The 22710-nt window shown below is 37.3% G+C and overlaps 1 protein-coding gene across 5 annotated transcripts in view; it reads left to right on the forward strand.

Moving 5' to 3' along the window:
* Nup62cl (nucleoporin 62 C-terminal like) overlaps positions 1 to 22710 on the forward strand; it is a 71865-nt gene that overhangs the window by 18682 nt on the left and 30473 nt on the right. For 4 of the 5 annotated variants that reach the window (XM_042269198.2, XM_042269196.2, XM_076561629.1 and 1 more), the window contains exons 2-7: positions 6394 to 6497; positions 10550 to 10703; positions 16754 to 16904; positions 17161 to 17210; positions 17345 to 17479; positions 20167 to 20278. In XM_042269198.2, coding sequence (XP_042125132.1) covers positions 6443 to 6497; positions 10550 to 10703; positions 16754 to 16904; positions 17161 to 17210; positions 17345 to 17479; positions 20167 to 20278 — 657 coding nt within the window. In that variant the 5' untranslated portion in view covers positions 6394 to 6442. Of the gene's footprint in view, positions 1 to 1601; positions 1738 to 6393; positions 6498 to 10549; positions 10704 to 16753; positions 16905 to 17160; positions 17211 to 17344; positions 17480 to 20166; positions 20279 to 22710 lie in introns of those variants that run through there. The other variant, XM_042269197.2, reaches the window with a different exon arrangement.

Below are 22710 nucleotides of genomic sequence, written 5' to 3' on the forward strand. Positions count from 1 at the left end.
GATCTACCAGGAGCAAATAGCTATGCAGTGAAGGTTAGGGTCTTTTAAGCGCCTTCTCCATTCCTTCCTGACAGTTAATGGGGCAGTTGTTGTGCAGACCCAGTGCAGGCATCCACAGCTGCTGGGGGTTCATGATTGCAATGCCTGTGTCTTGCACAGAAGATATCCTTTGGCAGCCATTTTCCTCTGTTTTCTGGCTTTTTTCTTACATTTTTTCCCTATCTCCACTTCTGCAGTGTTCTCTGAGCCTCACTAGGGATGGTATAAATGTCTTGTTTTTGCCTGAACACTCATGTGTCACTTAGTTTAAGTACCTTGTGCAGCCCTGAGACTCTGTTTACTGATGTTCACTAGAAAGAGAGTCTTTGGTGACTAATGCTGAGAGTAGCATTTATCTATGGGTATAAGCAAATATTTACAAGGCAATGTGATGCTATGTCAATTTAGCTAAAAAAAAAATAGTATCCCCCTCCCCCAGGGCTTGTTAACTCCTAGGCTGTGTGGGTTGACCAGGGTTTTTTTTATGCAAAGGATTTTAAAATAATATTTTTATGTTTTTAAGAATTTTGCGCGCAGCCGGGCGGTGGTGGCGCACGCCTTTAATCCCAGCACTCGGGAGGCAGAGCCAGGCGGATCTCTGTGAGTTCGAGGCCAGCCTGGGCTACCAAGTGAGCTCCAGGAAAGGCGCAAAGCTACGCAGAGAAACCCTGTCTCGAAAAACCAAAAAAAAAAAAAAAAAAAAGAATTTTGCATACATATACAATGTATTTTGATCATACCACTCACCACTTCTCCCCTCCACCTCTCCAAGACCCCTCCAACAGGAGCCTCTCCTTTTTTAATGTCCCACTAAGTCCATTTAGTGTCACCCATATACATATGGCAAATAGGCAACCTATAAGTTGCAACAGCACCCCCAAGGAAAATGATTCTTTGTCCGCCAGCAGCCATAAGCTACCGATAGCATGTCAGCTGGGGGTGCAGCCTCATGGATCCCTACCCCATCCACTCTGATGACAACCGATGACTAGCTTCATCTTGTGTGGGTCTTATGCAGGTAACCACAGCTACCATGAATGTATAAATGCAATAAACATGACATATCTTGAAGACAGCATTTCACAGTGTTCCTCCCCATCCTTCAGATGTTACATTCTGTCTTTCCCCTCTCCAGTGATGTTCACTGAGCATTAAGAATTCGGAGGTTTGTATAGATGTTCCATCTAGAGCTAAACACTCACGGTTACTTTTTTTTTTTCAGTACTTTGACCAGTTATGATTCTCTCTATTAATTGCTGCTCACTGTAAAAGAAAGCTTCTCTGATCAAGGTTAAGAGAAGCCCAGGTCTTTGGGTACAAACATAAATATTTAGAAGGCAGTTTGACAATATGAACAGTTAATAAAGTAACTAATAGTAGGTGGCCCCTCTTGACCTCCCTAAGCCATGGGCTTTTGACCAGATATACAGTACCATGCATGAATTCCCTCTGTGGGGCAGACCTCAAGTCCAATCAGAAAGTGCCCCGTATGTCATGCCATTATTACATAATAAGTGCATCTTGCTTGGGAGGTTGGCATTGCAGCCAGCATTCAGGGTCCAGTGCTGGGTAAAACCGCTGATAGATCTCTCTTTCCTAGTGGCTTGTGCAGCACATGCAAGCACTATGAACGCTAGCCAGCAGCGAAGAAGTTTCCTGGTCATTTTGAGATAGATTTCTCTATATCCTTCAACCAAAGTGAGTGGTGTCTTCCCCAGTCGTTATGTTGGGTAGCCAAGAACAATAGCAATAGCTATTTTCTGAACAATAACTTTAAGGGGAGTATCCCATGCCGAGCACTGAAATTTTTGTTTAGTAACCTGTGTCTTCTGGGAGTAGCATTATCCACCCATGTAGGATACCGCTGTTCGAACTCTTTTGTTTCTCCTAAATCCAGAATGCTAACCCTTACATGGTGGAACCAACTCTTTAAACTCCTTTTACAGAAAAAAAATCTATTTTATAACTAGCTAACCATTGGTGGTGGATATCCATAAGGCTTCTTAATTTTATCAACTAAATCCCTGTCCCCTCTTCTCCCCCATCCCTAAATCCCATTAATTCTTAAACCTTTAATCTTCTGTATCCCTGCATCTTCATACATATCATTTGAATTCTACTGTTCCTATGACATTTTTGGGATGCATGGTAATAGGTTTCCATATGGCTTTCCCATACACCCTTCATTTTGGTTAACCTTCCTACTGCCCCCTTGTTTAACCTCATGTTCACTCCACCTTCTCTGCTTGAACCTTTCCATTCTCAGCATTCCTCCCTCTCCTTGGATTTTCCCTGGATTTTACTTTCCCCACTCCATTAATGTATCCCTTCCTATTGGCCACTTTCTAATTTCCTGAGTTCATCTTGTATTTCCAGTTTAAAATACAAAACAAGCCAGGCGGTGGTGGCAAACGCCTTTAATCCCAGCACTCGGGAGGCAGAGGCAGGAGGATCTCTGTGAGTTCAAGGCCAGCCTGGTCTACACAGTGAGTTCCAGGAAAGGCGCAAAGCTACACAGAGAAACCCTGTCTCGAAAAACAAAAAACAACAACAACAACAAAAAAAAATCCAGAGCTCTGATCCATATGAGAGAGAACATACAGCACTTGTCCTGGAGCTGGGTGGCCTCACTCAGTATAATTTTTCCAGTGCTATCCATTTCTCTGCAAATTTCATACTTTTACTTTTTATATCTAAGTCATATCCCATTGTGTATATGGCATTTTCCTTATCCAGTCAGTTGATGGATATTCAAATTAATTCTGTTTCCTAGCTTGTAAATAGAGCAGCAGTGAATATGGGTGTGTAGATAACTCTGCGGTAGGCTATAAAGTCCTTTGAGTGTATACCCGGGAGTGGCATATATCGAGTAGAGTTCAATAAATGTCCTGTGTTGTACAGTACAGTCTTCCCTAACAAAATATAATCAGATCCAAATTGTCAATAGTGCCAGGTTAAGTCCTGCTCTAGTTGTAATGAGGAAAAGAAGTTTTTTGTGTCTTAAACCCTTTTCTATTTTAGAGTAAGATTCATTTAACTTACAAGTAAGTCATATTAAATGATATTTGCTTCCTTAGTTATCTTTGGATATATGATTTAAGGACAGGCTCTGAAATTATGCCAGTGTCTGAGATAAATGATCAGGATTTTTAAAATATGGACATAAATCAAGTAGAAATTTAATTAGAGCTAGTGAAGAAGTTTCAGTAATACAGCCATTTACAAAATAAATAATATAAAAATCAATAGCTTTGCTATGTTTAGGCAATAGTTGTTGGGAAATACATCAAGAAAATGCCCATTAACAATTTCAGCCAAAATTATGAAATACCCAGGAGTAAACTTTTGAAACTATGCATGACTTTGATGGAGAAAACCACAAAGTTGCACTGAGACATACAGAAGATACACTGAATAATGAACAGGACCACTGAATGAGCAGACTCAGTGATGTCAAAATGATATTTACCTTCAAATTAATCTGTCCATCTAATGCAATTTTGGTGAAGCCATAGTTATTCCTTGGGAATCAGGAAAGGAGCAAAGGACTTGAAAAGATTCGGCAATTCAAATGGAGGAATAAATGCATGAGACCTGCCATCCCTGATGTTGTGTTAGGCTAGTAATGATGGAGTGGTTCCGGGAAAATATATCAAAATGCATAGGTTGATGCTCTTCCTGTAAGTTTAAAATGTTGTGTCATGTAGAAATAAATAATTCTAAGGCTATAATAATTGAGATTCTATTATGTAACAGGCACAGGAAGAAAAAAAATCAGTGTAATATTTTAAGGCCCAGAAACAAACCCGTGTGTATGACGGTGGCATTTCAAATCCGCAGGGGGAGAGGGTAAAATAATGAATAAATGAATTGTAATAGCTGGCTAACTGTTGTTTGCTTAAAATATTAATCATAAGAAATATTGCATGAATTAAAGGTAGAAAATAGAGTGCATAAATATTTTAAAAGCAGAGGTGAATATGAAACTATGTAAGTAGTCTTTCCCACACTGGCTACAAGAACATATACTTACGTCTAATTCTTAAATAATATAGGTAAATGGTTTCAAAGTAAAACTATAAATACTACAAATAGATACACTACACCCCTGTGCACTGCACCCTTCACCATTTTCCATACCCAGAGCTAACCACTGTCATTGTGGTCTTAGGCTTCCACCTTTAAAAACTATGATTATTATAGTTACCGTGTGTGGGGGTGGGTGGGGGTGGGTGGTGCATGTGCATGTGTGTGTGTAGGGGGGGTGGTGGCACACATGTCATGGCTTGCACAGAGAACTCAGAGGACAACTTTTCTTGAGTCAGTTCTCTCCTTCTGCCTTTATGTAGGTTCCAGGGACAGAACTCAGACTGTCTATCTCAAATGATAGATGCATTTGTAGTATTTAAAACATCGATCACCCGTTTTCCACAGGAGCCAGGCCAGTTTACACTCTCATTAGGAATCCATGAGGCTGCCTGATTATTTTCTTCTTGTCCTTATTAAAGTGTGTTAGTAGTTTTTGAGTTCTTGTCATCTGCTTTGTGAAATTGCTTTCAATGTAGTTACAATTTGCAGTTTTCTCTTAAAATTAGATTGAACACTTTTTCTCATGTTTAAGAGGGAAAGTCTTTTAAAATATTATATTGAGACCTATACTAGTCCATAAAGGGAAAATAATGCAAAGATTTGGCCACTTATAGAACAGTAACAAGTTAAAAGCCACTGACAAACTGGGGTAGGAGAATATTTACAACATACGGCAGAATAAATAGCCTTGCTATTTCATGTTATTAAAAATCACTAGCTGAGGATGTTCCCTTCTCTTTCTAGTTGGTTGAGTGTTTTTATCATGAAAGGGCATTGCATTTTTGTCAAATGTAGTTTTTTTCTTCTCTTGAGATGATAATGTGTTTTTTAATAACAGTATAATTGACATATAATTCACATCTTGCAATTCACTCTTTGAAATTGTACAATTCAGTGGTTTTTAATATAGCCACAGAGTATACAACTGCCACCAGAATGTAAGTAGAGAACTTTTTCATTACCCCTAAAAGAAACCTTGTACACAGTTAGCAGTCACCCTTCATTAACCCACCCCCCCCCCCAACCCCTGCAGCCCTTGGCAACCACTAATACACTTTCTGTCTTTGGCTTGGCCTATTCTGGACATTTCCTATAATTGAAATCATGCAATACATTGCCTTTGTGCCTGTTTCTTTCATTTAGCTTACTAGTTCCAAGATTTGTTCATGCTATAGCATAGATCAGTGCTTAATTCTTCCTTGTTAACTCTGGGAGACTAGAGGACTGAGAGCCTGACTTCTTGTTAGCATAAAGCTGTCACCTTTTAATTGCTTACCACCAAAGCTTCATCTTCTAAGAGGGAATCCTTCAACTGGAACTACTTCGTGTTATGTTTTACATAAAGTCATTTCATTGTGGGAGAGTTTGGGAGCTCTCAGTTCTTAGGACCAGCTGTTAGCTCTAGGGAAAAATCTGTCTTTGATCCAGGACTTTGGATGCTGGGCAGTGGGAAGAGCCACTGGTCTTGATGGCCTCTTCACATAGGGAACTCAGAGCTGCGAATGAGCTTGGGCAATGGAATCAGAGTGGGGTGGTTGGATCCCTACTATTCTCTGCCCTCTGTCATGGAGTTTCTATCCTATGAATGGGAACTGGTTAAAAGAAACAAGTCCCAGAAGGTTTGGCTATATTCCCCAGGAATTTTGCCCTTCTCGTCTGTGTTGGAGGTGATGAGAATACTGGCTGCTTGCTTTCTCATGGAAGGCCTGTCTCCCTTGATTGAGAGCCAGAGCCAGAGGGCACCCAGTCTTCTAAGCTGCTCTTATCCCGAGTGTTACTTGCACAAAGGTGGGCAAGAGGATGGGAGGAAAGCAGTGAGTTATAGCTCATATGCCAGATGTAGACCATCACTGTTAGATCACTGACTTTTAACAGATGTTCTTGAAGAAATGCTTTTTCATTCACTGTATATCCTTAGGGTAATTTCCAGCAGCTTACAATTTTTAAAAGCCACTTTCACCAGTTCTGAATAGTCACATAGGCGTTCTTATGCTGCACTTCCAGGGAGAGGATGCTTCTCATCTAATTACTGTTTCGGTGAGGTCGCTAGAAGGCTATTAGCAGGCAGGACTGGTGATCATTTTTAAAGTACGGCTTCTGCTGGGTTTTTTGTTTTGTTTTGTTTTTGTTTTTTTACCAAAGAGATTTTATTTGTAGTTGCTTGGTTTTCCATTCTTTGCTCTTATTTCCCCAATGTAAATGCATTTTGTACTTTTGGAGAGTTATTTTTAGTCACTACATTTTGCTTGTTACTCTGATTTTTAGGTTGGCTCCAGCATCTACTACTGTGGCCACCACTGACAATTCCAGCACCATGTTTCCTTCGATGCCAACTGTTCCTGTAAGCCTGGCTTCCCAGGAACTCTCATGTAAGTTTTATTCATTTTAAAGAAATTATTGTTATTTTCATGAGCCTACTTAACTCAGTGTGTCAATAGAAACTATGGATTTCCTGTATCATATAAATAATCACTATGTTTGAATCCATCTATGACTGTTGACATCAGTAGTAGCTTTGCTTTAATAAAGTTTATTATTTTTTTTAATTATCATGGTTAATGTCTTAGTTACCTTTCTATTGCTGTGGTAAGACACTTTGCCCAAGGCAGCTTATAGAAAAAAGAATCTATTGGGGTTTGCTTAGAGTTTCAGAAGGCTAGAGTCTGTGGCCATTGTAGCAGGAAACATGGCAGCAGGCAGGCCTGGCACTGGAGCAGTAGCTGTGAGCATACATCTGATCCACAGCCAAAGGCAGAGAAAAAGCTAACTGACAATGGCATGGGCTTTTGAAACCTAAAAGCCCTCCCCCAGTGACACACCTCCTCCTAGGCCACACCTCCTAATCCTTCTCAAACTAGTCTACCAACTGGGGGCCAACTATTCAATCATAGGAGCCTATGGAGGCTAATCTCATTCAAACCACCACACTAAATATGCCTTAAAGGGATACATTTTAGCATCTACTTCATTATCACTATAGTGTTTTGAGATAACTATTACTAATAGGAAAGGAAGTTTGCCAAGTACACCTGAATGGAAGGAATACAAAAAGGATACTAAGTGTATTCTTATGTACATTCCCAGTTTATGCTCTTTATAGTTTATCTGCTAAATGTCTGAAATTCATCACTTCTTTTGGTACTAGTTGAAATATTATTGTTACTCAAATATGCCAGAGATAGTTTATGCCTTGTGATGGCTTGAAAGAAAATGGCCCCTAATAGGGGTGACACTATTAGGAGGTCTTGTTGAAGAAGGTGTGGTCTTGTTGGAGGAAGTGTATCACTATAGAGGCGGGCTTTGAGGTCTCATATATGCTCAAGCAACAATCAGTGAGACAAGTCACTTCCTGTTGTCTGCTGGTCAAGATGTAGGACTCTCAGCTCCTTCTCTAGCACCACTTCTGCCTGCATGCTGCCGTGTCCCACCATGATGATGATGGACCAAACCTCTGAAAATGTAAGCCTCCTTAATTAAACATTTTTTCCTTTATAAGAGTTGCCATGATCTTGGTGTCTCTTCACAGCAATAGAAACCCTAACTAAGACATGCTTTTAAAATGGCATGGAAAATAAATAAACTGTACAAAACGTAATCATAGTATTTTAATAAGACTCAAGATTCCTTTACATTAGGCTGACAGGTATTATTTCTGTAAGATAGCATTCAGCATCTTTTGGAATGATATTTTGTTTTTTCTAGTTAGTCATGTTTTTGAGAATGCTGATATTTTGAGTTGCTTTTTTGCTATAAAAATCATACATGCATATGTGTATATATATACATATGCATGCATATATATATACACACACATAGCATTTCCTCTAAGAAGATAATTTTGTTTATCCTTTCAAACTTAATCCCATACGTATAAAATATACATTAAATTATCTGCTTTTTGTAAGAATGGGACAATATTTTTTTTTGATTTTGCTTTCTGTATAGCTATAACTAAAGCATTGACCAAAAGCAACTTGGGAAAGAAAGGATTTGTTTGTAGGCACTCAAGGAAGCAGGAACTGAAGCAAAAACATGGAGGAATGCTTCTTGCTTGATTGCTCTCAGGCTCCTGTGCAGCTGTGTTATTATACAACCCAGGTCCACCTGCCCAGAAATGACACTTCCCATAGTGAGCTAGGCTCTCCTTCATCAGTTACTAATAATGAAAGTGCTCCAACAAACATACACCTGCAGGCTACTCTGATGGACACAGTTCCTCAGTTGAGGTTCCCTCTTCTGGTTTGTTTCAAGTTGACAAAAATTGACCAGCACACTGTTGCATTTCCAGTCCTGGAGTTTATCATCCCTCTTAGCTATATGTCTGTGTATCTGTCCAGTTCAGAAATTCAAGTTACTTTATTAGACAATCTTCTCTGGATAAGGTAGACTCTTTCCCAAAGATTCATTTTAATTTTTCTCTTGAATGTATAGTCACTAGTGTTAAAATGAATTAACAAAGTAGGCCTTTTGATAATATGATCAATTGCCATTATTCCTAGGGAAATGGTCTCCTTTTGGATAAAGTTTTTAATCTCAAGTGAAGAAAATAATGCTATCTAGCTATACAGAACACCAACTGGGATCCAACCTGCAAGCTCCCCAGTGCTCTTATGGATACTAACCCCAAATACTTCGTGACTGAGCATAGTCTTCTTGAGTGCTGCTCATTTCACTCTCACACAAGCTAGCACAAAGAATGTAGTATTACCATAGGCCCCCTATGCCAAAAGGGACATGGAATTTTAGAAAAATCTCCTGCAGACTTTTCATGCCACTGTTACCTCAGGGAAAGTGGAACTCAAGAAACTGTTCGTGTGGCAGCCTTACAAGTATTACATGCATGTCATTTTTGTTATTATCCCTTTATCTACATTTTTTTCTTTTAAAATTTCTCACTGGTTTCTTCCTTCCTTTTTCTGACTTTGTATTTTGTCTTGTTCCTAATTTTGACTTGTTCATGACCCCTTTATTTTACATAAGTTCTTTGTCAGTCTTCTCAGCTCCCTCTTCTTAGTCTGATTTTTCTACATTTTTGAGTTATTTCCCAATTTCTTTGTATGTTTCATCTGGTTCCATATTTCTGCATGCATTTCTATATTTCTACATAGAGTTTGATTCTTCCATGTCACTCAATTTTTGAGAATGAGATTCTGATCTATCCTAACTCTAGCTAGAGCTTTTTTGATGTTGCCCCTCCTCATAAGCTAGTGGCATATGGGGCACCTTCCTGTACTTGACACACTTGTTGCTGTGAACCAGGATGAACAGGCAGAGTTACCTGGAATAAAGCATGGGTGTCTGAGCCTGTTCATTTAGCATGAATGGAGTAGGCCAGGCTCCCTAGACTAGTCAATGCACTTAGCAGGCATCATGAATTCTGTGGTTATATAGTACAGCCATTAACCTGAACATATTGTTAATTGGGAAGGCTAGGCTAACATAAACCATTGTGTACAAGTAATATTTTTATTCCAAATTTCTTGTTACACAAGACTCATTTAATTGCCAAGAAGGTCTGAAACTACAGAGAACCACAAAGAAGAAAGTAATATATTCCCAATCCCCTACAGCCATAATTTTCTTCATTGTTCTTTATATGCTTGGTATAGAGTAAGGATCAATAGTGCTATCAAAGGTATGAAAATTATATGTAGAAGTCATCAACAAACATAGGAAACATAGGACTTAAACTAGGAGGTCTATTCTAGAAGGGATACAACAAAAAGGTGTAAAAGAGGTCTGGGATGTCAGAAAAAGTTTGAAAGATGCATGCCTAGTGTTAGCTAAGATGTAGAGAAATAGGCACTCTTCCTTATAGACCAGAACATAGTTTTTTGGTTTTGTTTTTTGTTTTTTCAAAATCACGTTGGTAGGTAACTTTCACAAGGTACACTGAGATTTCAAAATATCCTTGATTTAGTCCAATGATTTAGCCCTGTGATTTAGCAATTTCATTTGTAAGAATTAGTTTCTCAAATACAGTTGTGTTTTATATAAAATATGTACAGATATTTTATGTATATTGAAAATTTGTGGGTTTTTTTTCTTTGAAAGTTAAATAAAACTTACCAGTGAGGCCATCTGCGTCTGGAGTTTTCAATATTTATGGAAAGAGTTTTGAGAATGGATTAAATTCCTTAATGGTTATAGAGCTGGTTAAGTTATGTTTTATATTTTAATGAATCTCTCCAGGAGTTGTAATTTTCAGCAGGAAGGTTAATTTAGATGCCTGGTGTGCAGTATATCACTTTATATTGCACAGTGTTGGGTTCAAATCTATGACTTTGATTTCAAATTCTTGTTAACAAATGAGTTCCCATATTAAAAAAAATCTTGAATCACTGAGGCTTAACTGACACAAGTTTCTCATTTCTTGCTAACAATGTAAATTCATACCAACACTATCTGTTTTATTTTCTAGCCACAACCTCGACGACTACCACTACTACCGTTACCACCAATACCACTACTACAATTACAAGTGGTTTCAACCTGTATTTCAAGCCACCATCAGCTTGGGCTAATGGCACTGGCTTAATCAGTGTGGCTTCTCTACCAGCTACCATGACTGTAAAGTAAGCTTGTTTATTTGAAATTTTGTGTTTTGTTTTATCGCTTTATAGGCATAATTACATGGGTAGCTTTAGACTAGTATTTTATAAATCAGTTGAGGGAACAGGGAAGGATTTTTTTTAATGTAGCTCAGGATATTGAACAGTCAGCAGGCTTCTGCAATACTGTTATACAGTCATTACTAGTACTACTAATATGTATAATTTATCGTGCAATTCTGCATATTTAGCAAGACAATTCTTTAAGAACATCATACTATTTGATACTCACAATCATCCCATGAGATAGACTCTATTTGGGGTCCTGTTTTATAGAAGACTGGAACACATAGAGATTAGGTAGTTCTTTAACAGTCACACACATTGTAATGTGTGTGCCACGATAAAAATTCTAGCAAACTCTAGAACGTATATAATCTTGCATATCACATGAAATATCCTGTGTGTCCTTTGTACCATTCCTACAATGACAGAATCTTGCATTACTATAGTTTAGAACTAAGCTAGAATATTGACACTGATGCAGATGCAGAATAGGAAGCTGGAGAGAAGGCTCAGTGGCTAAGAGCGCTGCTCTTCCACAGGACTAGAGTTCGGACCTCAGCTCAGAATTGCCTAGAACTCCAGCTCCAGGGGCTCCAGCACCCTCTTCTGGTCTCCATGGGCACCTGTACACATGTACAGGCACTCACACACAGATAGACACACATAAAAAGTAAATATTTTAAAAAATAAATAAAAAACATAAAATAGCTCTGTCACCACAAGGATTCCTTCTTTCCTTAACTCCTGGCAGTAATTAATCTGTTCTTCATTACCATATTCAGAATATTTTAAGAATACTATACAGATGGAGCCATGGCATATGTGTCCTCTAAGAATTGGCCTTGTGTTTTCATTCAGCATAATTCCTTATGTTCCACCCAATAGCTTGATCTCTCTCTCTTTCTCTTTTAATTTCTGAGTAGCATTTCATTCTCTTTGGTATAAAGTAGTTTGTTTAAACATTGAAGTATTGATAGGCATCTAGGTTGTTTGTAGGTTTGGGGCTATTGGTATGAACATTTGTGTACACATGTTTTTGTGAACCTAAGTCTTATGTATCTGGGGTAAATGTCCAGGCATGTGGTTGCTTGTCAGTGTGACATTTGTATATTTATTATTTTTATGTGCCAAATACTTTCCCAGAGTGGCTATGCCATTCTGTGTACCTACCAGTAGTGTATCAGTTACCCAGACTGTCCCTATTTACTTGCTTGGTTGTGGCAATGTGATCCTTTTTTACTACCCTTCTTAAAGATGTGAAGTGATCTTATTGTGGCATGAATTTTAATGTCTAATAATGTTGCACCTCTTTAATTTGTTCTTAGTTCTTTGAGAACTTAATACAGTGTGTTTGGATCATACTTATCCTCTCCTCCCACTCCTCCCAGACCCACCCCTATGCACTTTGTGTTCTACTCTCTGTTTGTACACCCGTCAAGTCGGATTTCTCCTGATCATAGATTATTGGATGTGTGGGCTTCCTCTCCAGCTGCCCTCTTGAAGAAAACTTACTGTCCCTCCCCTAGTAGCTAGACTGAGCGTGGGGCTTCATGCCCACCTCCCCTCCCCATGTCGGGGTTTGGACTGGCGTGGGCTTGCACAGGTCTTGTGCATGCTGTCACAGCTGCTGTCACTTCAGGTGTGGAGCTGCCCTGCTGTGTCCTTATCATCATCCACTGCCTCTTTATCCTGGTTAGCTGCGATACAATGATACATATTTTATATATGTTTGTATTTTTATATATGTTTTGTATGTATGCATGCAGATTTTGTTTTTGCTTTTAAGTTTTGATATCAGAATAATATTTAAAGAATTATTATCAGCTTTACAACAAAAGAAATTATAGAGTTGGTACAGATTCATTAACTATTTTTTAATGAAAACTTCTGCAGCCAGATAAATCTCTTGGGGAATCTGTTAAATTAAAAATAAACTTATTTAATGGATCCAGAACCAGTCAGACTGTCTAGTTCAGCTTTAATGAGCTTCAGCAGTGTGTGGTTTTAAAGGAACAGGTCCATTTGTTTTCTGAGTTGTCAGATTCAAAAGCCTAAAGTTGTTTGTGGCCTTCCCTTATTTGTCCTTTTTGGACAAATATTGGAAAGATATTCTTGTTTGATTTCTGATGTCGGTGGCCTGTGTCTTTCTCGGATGAATGTTATTGATATTTCTCTAAAGAACCAGCTTTTGTTTCATTGATGATTCTGTAAAACTTCCCTGCTTTCAGGCTCATTGTTATCCACTGTTGTTTCTTTTCTCCTGATGATATCGGGTTCATTTTCTTTTGCTAGTTTCTTAACGGATGATCTTAGACTATTGATTTGAGGCATTTTCTTCTCATGCCAGCCTTTAGTGCACGGCTTTTCCGGCAGCCCACATCTCTCATTATGCTCTGATTTCATTTTGAGCCGTGGATTATTGGGGAGCATGTTGTTTACTTTCCAAGTGTTCCGAGATTTCTGTCTTTTCTTTTGGAATTAGTTGTAGTCAGTGAACGGACTCCATATGATTTCAACTATTTTCTATTTGTTCAGATTTTTTTTCTTGTATGGGAGGAAATGGTTCATTTTCCGGAATGTTCCATGGAAACCTAAATATCTGTTTTCTTGTATATAATGTTTTATGTATGTCTGTTAGATTCTGTTATTGTATTTTCAGATTTTGGAGTTTTGCCATATTCTAGTCTAGTACTTCCTTCAGTTGTGAAAAATAGCTTTTTGAAGTTCTCAACCAAATGACTTTGGATTTGTCTTATTTTCTCTCTTTAGCTTTATTAGTTTTTCTTTTAGGGAAAATTCTAGTGCCCTTTGTAGTTGGTTTTATTAACTTTTTAACTACCACACAAAGACATGTGCATCACTATAACATCTACATATATATATATACATCATTTCTTTTATATATATAATTTATATATATATATAATATATATATATAATTTATATATATATATATAATTTGCTTTTATTTTCACCCCTGCTTCTCACACTCGCTTCTTGTTATTAGTCCCTTAGTCCCTTCCTTCTCCCAAAATTGTTCCCTCTTCTCTTCTCATGATCTATAGTCTATCTGTCTTTTTCTCGTGTAATTTGAGGCTTTATTGTTTGGCCGCATATACATTTAGATTGGCAATTCTCCTTGTACCTTAATTCTTTTATTATTATGTAATTTCCTTAACTTTGCATATGGTAATTTTCATTGTTTTGTATTCTACCCTATATAATAGGGACATCATCTTTTCTTTAAAAAACAAACAAACAATAACAACAAACAACACCCCTAGTTTTACACCTTTAATTATTTTATCTTTGGTCAATCCATATCCTGGGAGTGATTTCTTGTAGGCCTTTATATTGTTGGATGTTTTTTTTAACCACATTGTCAAGTACATTTATATTCAAAGCACCTATGGACGATCAGGGCTTGTCTCTGTTGTTCTGTTATTTGAGTTTTACTTTTGATTTGTGTCCTGTTTCTCCTTGTTTTGAATCTTCCCAGGATTGCTGGAAATTTTCAGGGAGTTTCACTTTGTTTTATATATGGTATTTTTAATACTTTGTTTCATATAAATTTTTACTAGTTGCTGTAAATATTAAGGTATACATGTATAACTTAAAACAATCTATTCATATTGATATTTTACCACTTTGGATCAAGTGGAGAAACCCATTACTACCTTTATCATGTAAGTATTGTTATTGTAAGTATTTCTTCTATGTACAATGAACATAATACCCCAGAAGGTTGGGCTTTTCATTCCAGCCACCAAATACAATCTAAGAAACACATTGAAAGTGAATAACACTTTGCCCTTCTTTTCAGCCATTTTGATGCGACAAGACTTGTCATTTCTTTTCTGCATAGTTAATCTTTACAGGTAGATTTGTTAGTAATGACTTACCTTATTTTTTCACTTGCATATAATATCTTTATTTCCTCTTCATTTCTGAAGATGCGATAGTCATGGACACTTTTATTTTCTCCTTTCAGTACTTTGAAAGTGTGCGATTTCACCCTAACCTCACAGTTTCAGATAAGAAATCAACTATCATTCAATTGCTCTTCTAAGTACATTCTTTTCTGTCTGTGTTTTGCTTCCACAATTTTAAAAATTGTCTTTACCTTTCAGAAGTCCAATTGCTCTGTGTCTTCCCATGGTTTGCAACCTTTTCTTCTCAATAATTTTTCAGGCCCAGGCCCATTCTCTCTTTCTGGAACTTCTCTTGCATACATTTTTATCTCATTTATTATTGTCCTCCTATGTCCTTGCAGCTTTTTTCATTTGTCTCTGTTTTCTCTTTGTTGTTGTGTGAATTTTAATTACCTGCCATTAATTAAATGTTCACTGATCATTCTACTGGCAAACCCTTCACGTAGGCTCATTCCAGTTATTTTATTTTTTAGTTGTGTATTTTCCACTTGGTTTTTACAGTCCCCATTTCTTTGCTGATTTTTTTTTGTTTATTTCAAGAGGATTGAAAATTGCCCTCTTTAGACATTTTTAGTGACTGTTTTAAAATTCCTTTCAGACAGTCCCAGCATCTGATACCTCTTAATGTTGTTATCTGTGTTGCTAGCCTTTTCTCTTTCAAGTGGTGATTTTCCCAGTTCTTGATATGGATCATTTTTATTGTGTCATGGCCATTTGTCTATTATGTTAGGAGTGTTTGGGTCCTATTTATATCTACTTTCTTTTCATTAGATAGTCCCTTTGTTGAGCTATAGTGCAAAGGCTGGGTGTGTTTTTATGTTTTGCTTCCCACTGGACCTTGGCTCCAGCATCCTAGCAAAAATGGAGCACTGAGTCATCCTGCTCCAGTGCTCCTGGACAGTGTGGAAGTTCATCTCTCTTAGTTCTACTGACTCATCCCCTGTGAAAGTGGGACACTGTATCACACCAGTTCACTACCTCTCGTGGGAATGCAAGCCCAGCTTGCAGATGGGCCCTGGAGCACCAGATGAAGAGGCAAGTGATGAACTACCTCAGTACTTTAACTGATGAAGGGGTAGGCAAAATTTCAAGTTGGACCTTACTGATGGAGGACACAGGATGTCAATTTCTCTACCTCCTTCTACTTTGTATGGCCTCATTGATGTTCTGTAGACATGGAGGCTTGGCCCTCTACTGGGCCTCACTGACACAAGGGTCATGGAAGAAAGAAAAGAGTCCTCTGATTGGCCTTCTTCATTTTTAGTTTTGCCAGTCAGTATGGAGGTTAAACTCTCCACCAAGTCTTGTTGACTCCCAGAATGGAGGAAATGGGAGTCATTACCAGTCCAAGCTTGCCCTACCGTGTTCTGTCTTTAGAGGTTAGATTCTCTACTGGGTCTCTGTGATCTGTGATACCAGAGCAAAAGGTGAAGTATAATGATTAATTCTGTCTTACTCAATCTCATTAAGTCTTGTTGCTTTTGAGTGAGGGGGATTTAGCTTCATTCGGCCTGCCACATATGTCCCCATTAGTACCCCAGTAGGAAATTAGAATGGTGCCTGCTTCTGCCAGGAAAATATTACCTGCTACCTCCTCATTGAGCTCCACTGATACTCTTCCTGCTGAGTCAGTGTGGCCTAGCTGCCCTGATCACAGAATCAAAGATCAAGTGGATACTCAGCTTTTTCAATACAATTGGCAGGGGAGTTGGAGATCCTCACGGTTCCTTGGGGGTAAGGGATGTTGATCTTTTGTGACTAGTACTCAGAAGCATGCTTGGACTAAGATGATTTCTGGAGCTTCCATCATTCTGTGCTGACATCACAGGAAGAGTGGAAGCAGACTGTGATTTAGTAGACATCTTAAGTATTTATTTACTCTATTCCCTTAGGATAACTTTCAGAGCATTTAACTGGATGTTTTAAAAAAATCATCTTTATCTGTTATTATTTTGTTGGAAAGCAGATATGAGAATCTACTGACAGGCTTTCCCCACCTAATGTTCCTGTACTATGATTTCAAATATGATTGTACTTTTAAAAATATGATCATAGTATGTCTTTTTTCTATTTTAGCTCAATAGTAACTCCTGTGATGACATATGGTCGCCTGGAAAGTATGGTGGACAAGTTGCACATTCATCTGCGAGACCAAGAGAAACACTTTCTTTATCAGGCCAACCAACTCAATGTTTGGAACCATACATTGATTGAGAAGAGAGATGAGGTAAGAAGATATTGTCATTGATTTTCCTGTATTGTGCAAGTATTTTCAGATAAACACAAGAGAATAGACTTTGGTTTTGTGATTAATTTTCTGTTGCAATATTGATGAGTATCTTAAAAACATTTTCTTGAGTTAATATGCTCCCTGAATTAGGGAGTGTTTGGTATTTGAGGTGTGTTTGAGAAATGTGTATTGTTTTAAAATTAATGAGAAAATTTGAATATCAACATCATTTTGTTCCTATTTCTCTTTAAAGATTACTCTTCTACATCACGAAGTGGAAAAAGTGAAGCTGGACCAGAGAAGGTAGAACCTTTGACTTCTTTGCTTGGAAGAGTCAAGATATTTTTGTTCCGTTTTTCCCCTTTGCTGTTTATTGACATTTAATTTGTTGCCCAAAATTGCTTTCATCAGCCCTTCTGTTGACTTGTTTTATTCAGGTTGGAACGGGAATTGGATTTTATCCTGGCACAGCAGAAGGAACTAGAACATCTGTTGACTCCTTTAGAGGAGTTTGTGAAGGAACAGAATGGGGCTTTTAATCTGCTGTATTTTGATAAAGAGTATGAGAGAATGTAAGTACCTGAATAAAGATTGAAGAATTGGGCAGAAGGATGGAGAAATGGAATCATAAAGCAGAGAATAAATATTGGTAGAAAAGGGCAAGCTCTTCTAGTTGGTATTTATCAGCTTGTTTGCTCCATGTTTATCTTTAACGGAGGCTTAGAAATAAAGGAATCATTCTGGCAGCTTTGTTTTATAGCATTTTCTTCACCGTTATTAATCTCAAGCTCATGTTTGTCTACTGTAAAGTTTTTATATTTGTCAAGTGTATTCTTAAATTAGAAACACAAAGCTTATGTATGATATCATATTACTGTGGAATATTTCTGGTTTCATATTGACACATCTAAGCCTAATATCTATACAGTTGTTTTAGTCATATGTATTTCAAAGACAGACTGTTCATTTGAGGATGAACTATGGTTTTCAAAATTGGAATGATTTTGTCAGCGTTTCAGGATAGGTATGTTTTATTTGTGTACTATTCAGTCTTTACCTTGTGTCTGTTCACTGTCAATGTTCCCATGGTAACTCTGTCTCTAGAACTGAGACTTGATAATCAGGCCAGTTTATAAAGCATTAAGAGACGTTGTGTGAACACACTAATAATCTAAATTGGGACTTAGACTCATTTTGTTAGTGGCTTCTTAGTGAATTGTGATGGAGCTCTTAGGTTTTGGATTTTTTCCGCTTTTTTTCTTTTTAAACAGGTTCTTACCAGTTTTGCACAGGCTTCTGTCAAACTGCTGCGTTAAAGTAATTCTGTCACCTTAGCATTCTGAGTAGAAGGAATTGCAGAAACACATCACACTGCCCAGCTGAGCTTTTGCAAGTCCTTTGCTACTGAACTTATTTTTTAAGGCTTGAATGTTAACGTTTTTGTAGGATTTTAAATGTGGATAAGTACAGCTAATCTGTACTGACCTCCATTTTATTTCTGCTTTTATATTTCTGCCTTTGTTTTCTTCCTCGTTCCTTTTTTATTTTTCTCTTCTTTCTTTGCTCTATTCTTTGGCATTGTTTCTGTAAAATATATATAGGGTTTTTTTTTTTGTTTTCTTGTTTGAGACAGGGACCATCTTGGCTGGCTTAGAACTCTATGTAGAAGAATCTGGCCTAGGACTCCCTGTGTATACCAGTCTGTCCTTGAACTCATAGAGATCCACCTCTTGAGTGGTGGAATTATAGGTGTGCACCACCAAGCATGACATATTCTATGCTTTTATCACTAATTTTTGGAGAAGGACTCATCTAGCACAAGTTCTGTAACAGCTAAGGCTTGTAGACAAATTGCTAAACAGTCTTATTAAATAAAAATCACAGAGCCAGATATTGGGGTGAAAACCTGAGAGATCAGAGGAATAGGAAAAGCCACAAGCCAACCTCACCTCACTCACACCTCAGCTTCCAAAGGGACCTACTTCCTGTCCACCCACACCTACATGCCTTTCTGTTCTGCCATCTCATCTGCTCTCTCTGTCCAGCTACATCACTTCCTCTTCCTGCTCAGCTCTGTCACTTCCTGTCTGTATGTACAGACCTCCAGACCTCCATGGTTAACTAGTGTTGGAATTTAAGGCATGTGCCACCACGCCTGGCTCTGTTTCCAGTGTGGCCTTGAACTCACAGAGATCCAGACAGATCCCTGACTCCTGAGTGATAGAATTAAAGACATGTGCTACCATTGCCTGACTTTACTATAGTGCCTGGCTTCTTCCTCTGATCCTCAGATAACTTTACTGGGGGACACAGGTAAAATATCACCACCAAGCCTAGCCTGAAATGCTTGATCCTCCTCTCTGCTTTGCAAGTGTTGTGATTATAGGACTGTGCCACCAGGCTGAAATTTATTCTATCTTTTTTCTTTTGCTTTTTAAATACTTAATATTTTTAGAATATGCTAACTGTGAATGGAGGGCCTTAGAAACATTAATTCCTTTCCAAGTACTCTTTTGTGGTCTGATTTATGTTGCAATAAAACTTTCAACAGAATTTTCAATAGTTTAGGCAACCAATTACATGTAAGTAATTTGGCATAGAAAACAATAGATAGTTACCAAGAAATCTGATTGTGTCTTTTAATTTTTTAGATAGTTAAGTTGAAAACTCTACTGGCCACTTTTAATTTTTGTAAACATATCAGTAGACTACTAAATCAATCAATCTTTCTCCATCCCTCCCCACTCCCCACTCTGTTTCACAAACAGTTTGAATGGAATTTTTGAGAATTTAGATCACTAAGCAGTTTGTAGTAAACTCAGATTGATCTACCTTTTATTGTTTGTTGTAAAATTTGTTTCTCAAAATATCCTTTGTTGCTTGCTATAGTATATCATATAAGGTTTTACGATGAAATTTTATGTATTCTCTATAATTGAAGTAATCTCAACATTTATTGAATATTACTCAACTATTCTTCTATGTAGCTAAATGCCCTATGCATACATTTTTCCCCAAAAGGGACTCTTTGATGTAGCATTCATCAGAGACTAAAGCCTTAGCCTTTATAGTCCTAGGTTATGATGGTAAGTTTACAAGCATTGAATCCATGAGACAATGTCATTGGTCATAACGGGAAACCAATGTGAATATAGGGGAATGGAGACAAATTAGTTGGCAATTACATCTGTGTTTTTCAGTTATGGTAGATGTGAGAAACTGTTTCTTGTTAATCTCTTTCTTTCGCTTGCCTTTGTAGCTACAAATTAGCAGAAACTATAGATGCTGAGCTGAAAAGAATGACTCAAGATCTCAAGGACATTATTTTTCACCTGAATTCACTTGGAAGTCCTCGTGACGCTGCTGATTCAGTATGTCCCTTGCTCTTTTTGTTTAGAAAGCCAAGATTTCATATGAAATTGGCCATCTTTGAATTCATCACAGCCCCCTGTCCTCCAGAGTACTCCTTATCTGCCCTTTAGAGATAGGAAGCTCTTAGGCATGATTTGTGGGACATAAATATTTACTAAATATTTACAGATGTGAGTTTTTGTGGTTATTCCCAGGAGGGCGAAATAAATGACTCTTTCAATGTGTTCAGGGTTTACTCTCTACATAATTAAAAATATCCTGATACTTTTTTTCACTTACTCAGTAGTTAATTTTTCATAGCATATAATTTATTTACTCATATAAATATGAGCAGATATGTCTAGGTCTATTAGACATATTCAAGCACTTTTTAACTTACATCTTTAGAATGTAGTGACTTAACTATTAAGACTTAACATTTTTCCATAGAATTTTTTGTTAAATATTGTCATTATGTTTCACAGAATACTATTAGTTCATAAAGCAAATACATTATATTATAGGGATGTATGGCTTAGGATCTTGTTAGAAATGAGATTCTGTGAATTAATTTGGCAGTAAGAAAGAACCAGGGTTTCTTTTTCATTTTTTATACTCTAGTTACAAAGAGCTTATTTCCTCTACCTTTTCCTTTTGTCTCAGCAGCATAGATGAAGCCCTCTTTTCCCCACTCCTGCTAAATGGCACTAGTGTTAAGAGGAGTCTCGCATTGTAGGGGCTTCTATTGTGCTTTCTATCATTAATTATAAGTAGCAGTGAGGCTAGGATCTCGGTAGATGAGAATTAATAACATACACATAAGTGGTGGTTATTTTCTAGCAAGTTCTTTGTCCAATTAGATGCAGACTGTCCTTTCTGTACATACATATTATTACTGAACTTTTTAATCATGAAAACACAGCCAGTTACAGTTGAGAAACTATTAGAATTTTGTTTGGCACATAATCTCTTTGTGTCTTGGCTCCTTCTTTTGCAAAATGTCAAGGGTAGAATAAATGATCTATAAGTCCCTTTCAGCTATAATACAATGCTATTCTCTACTTAGCATCAATCTAAAATTGAACAATGATACATATAAATTAGTCTGGAATTACCAATGCTACCATCTGCCCTGTGTTCACAAAGATGATCATGAGTCAACAAAGTGCATTTCTGTTAGATTCCAAATGCAATTTCAAAATTCAAAATTGTTTTATTGTAATAGGCTTCTGATGCAGAGATAAACACAAACCGATTTAGAGATGGTGCCTAACTGATGTCTAGTCTTGGAGTGCTGAATTGATATGAGAAGTGTTGTCAGTAGAGTTAGTAAACTCCTATCTTCATCGTTTTCCCAACTTCGCCCACTAGTTTTACTAGTGAATAGCAAATAGTCATATGTTTTCATTTTTCATGGTGGGGATAATTGAGATGTTTAAGATGAGTGAGTTAAGGGTAATTCTTGTGTGATAGCAGGACAAAGGAAGCAAGAGATCATCCCTTTTTCAGATAGCATAAATCATTGGACAGAAAGTAGGAAAAATCACACCTGCTGAATGATAATGTCCCTGTGGATAATGTAACAATCATCACAAAGCCCTGTTACAGTGGATTATATATCATGGTATGGAAGTAGAAGCTATGTGTTCCAGCATTCCTAGTGCTGGGATCAATGACTTCTAGTGTGTGTGTGTGTGTGTGTGTGTGTGTGTGTGTGTGTGTGTGTGTGTGTGTGTGTGTGTGTTTGTGTGTGTGTGTGTGTGTGTGTTGGGATAAATGGGAGAGACCACATAATACTTAAATATTTTATTAAACATTATGTTCTGTTACCCAGTTATATTTTATAAAATCCATAAAGTAAATTAAAACATCAACATTACCAATCCCTTCTTACTATATTACTTCTAGTCTTTTTGCAATGCTGGAAAAAATGTTCTTCTGTTTAAATAAAATCAGAAACATACGTATAGTGATTTTTACTTTCCATTTTCATAGTTCTCTCTCGAAATTTTCATCATTCTTTGACAATGTGAATTTTATTGCTGCCAAGATATTTCTCCATTTTTATTGGTAGAGATATTGTTTCCAAATTTTGGGCAATATAATATAACCTTATAGTGACCAGTTATATTTAGATTTGGGTAGGCTTCTGGAAGTAGAATATACTGAGTAAAAAGGTATAAATATTTTAAAACTATTGACACATGCTATAAAAATTTACATTTGGAAATCTGAGCAATTTATATTACTGTAGAATGTATATTAATGTATTGATTTTTCCTACTTGCAAATTGAGCATTCCAAATCTGAAATATTGAAATCTTAAATGCTCCAAAATCTAAAACTTTTTCAGTGATGAAATGATGTACAAGTGGAGAAGTCCACACCCATAAAATGGGTCACAGCCAAAAAATGACTGGCATAGATTAACTGGGCATGTAGCTCAGTGGTC

Source organism: Peromyscus maniculatus, chromosome X (assembly GCF_049852395.1).
Source record: "Peromyscus maniculatus bairdii isolate BWxNUB_F1_BW_parent chromosome X, HU_Pman_BW_mat_3.1, whole genome shotgun sequence".
Taxonomy (NCBI): domain Eukaryota; kingdom Metazoa; phylum Chordata; class Mammalia; order Rodentia; family Cricetidae; genus Peromyscus; species Peromyscus maniculatus.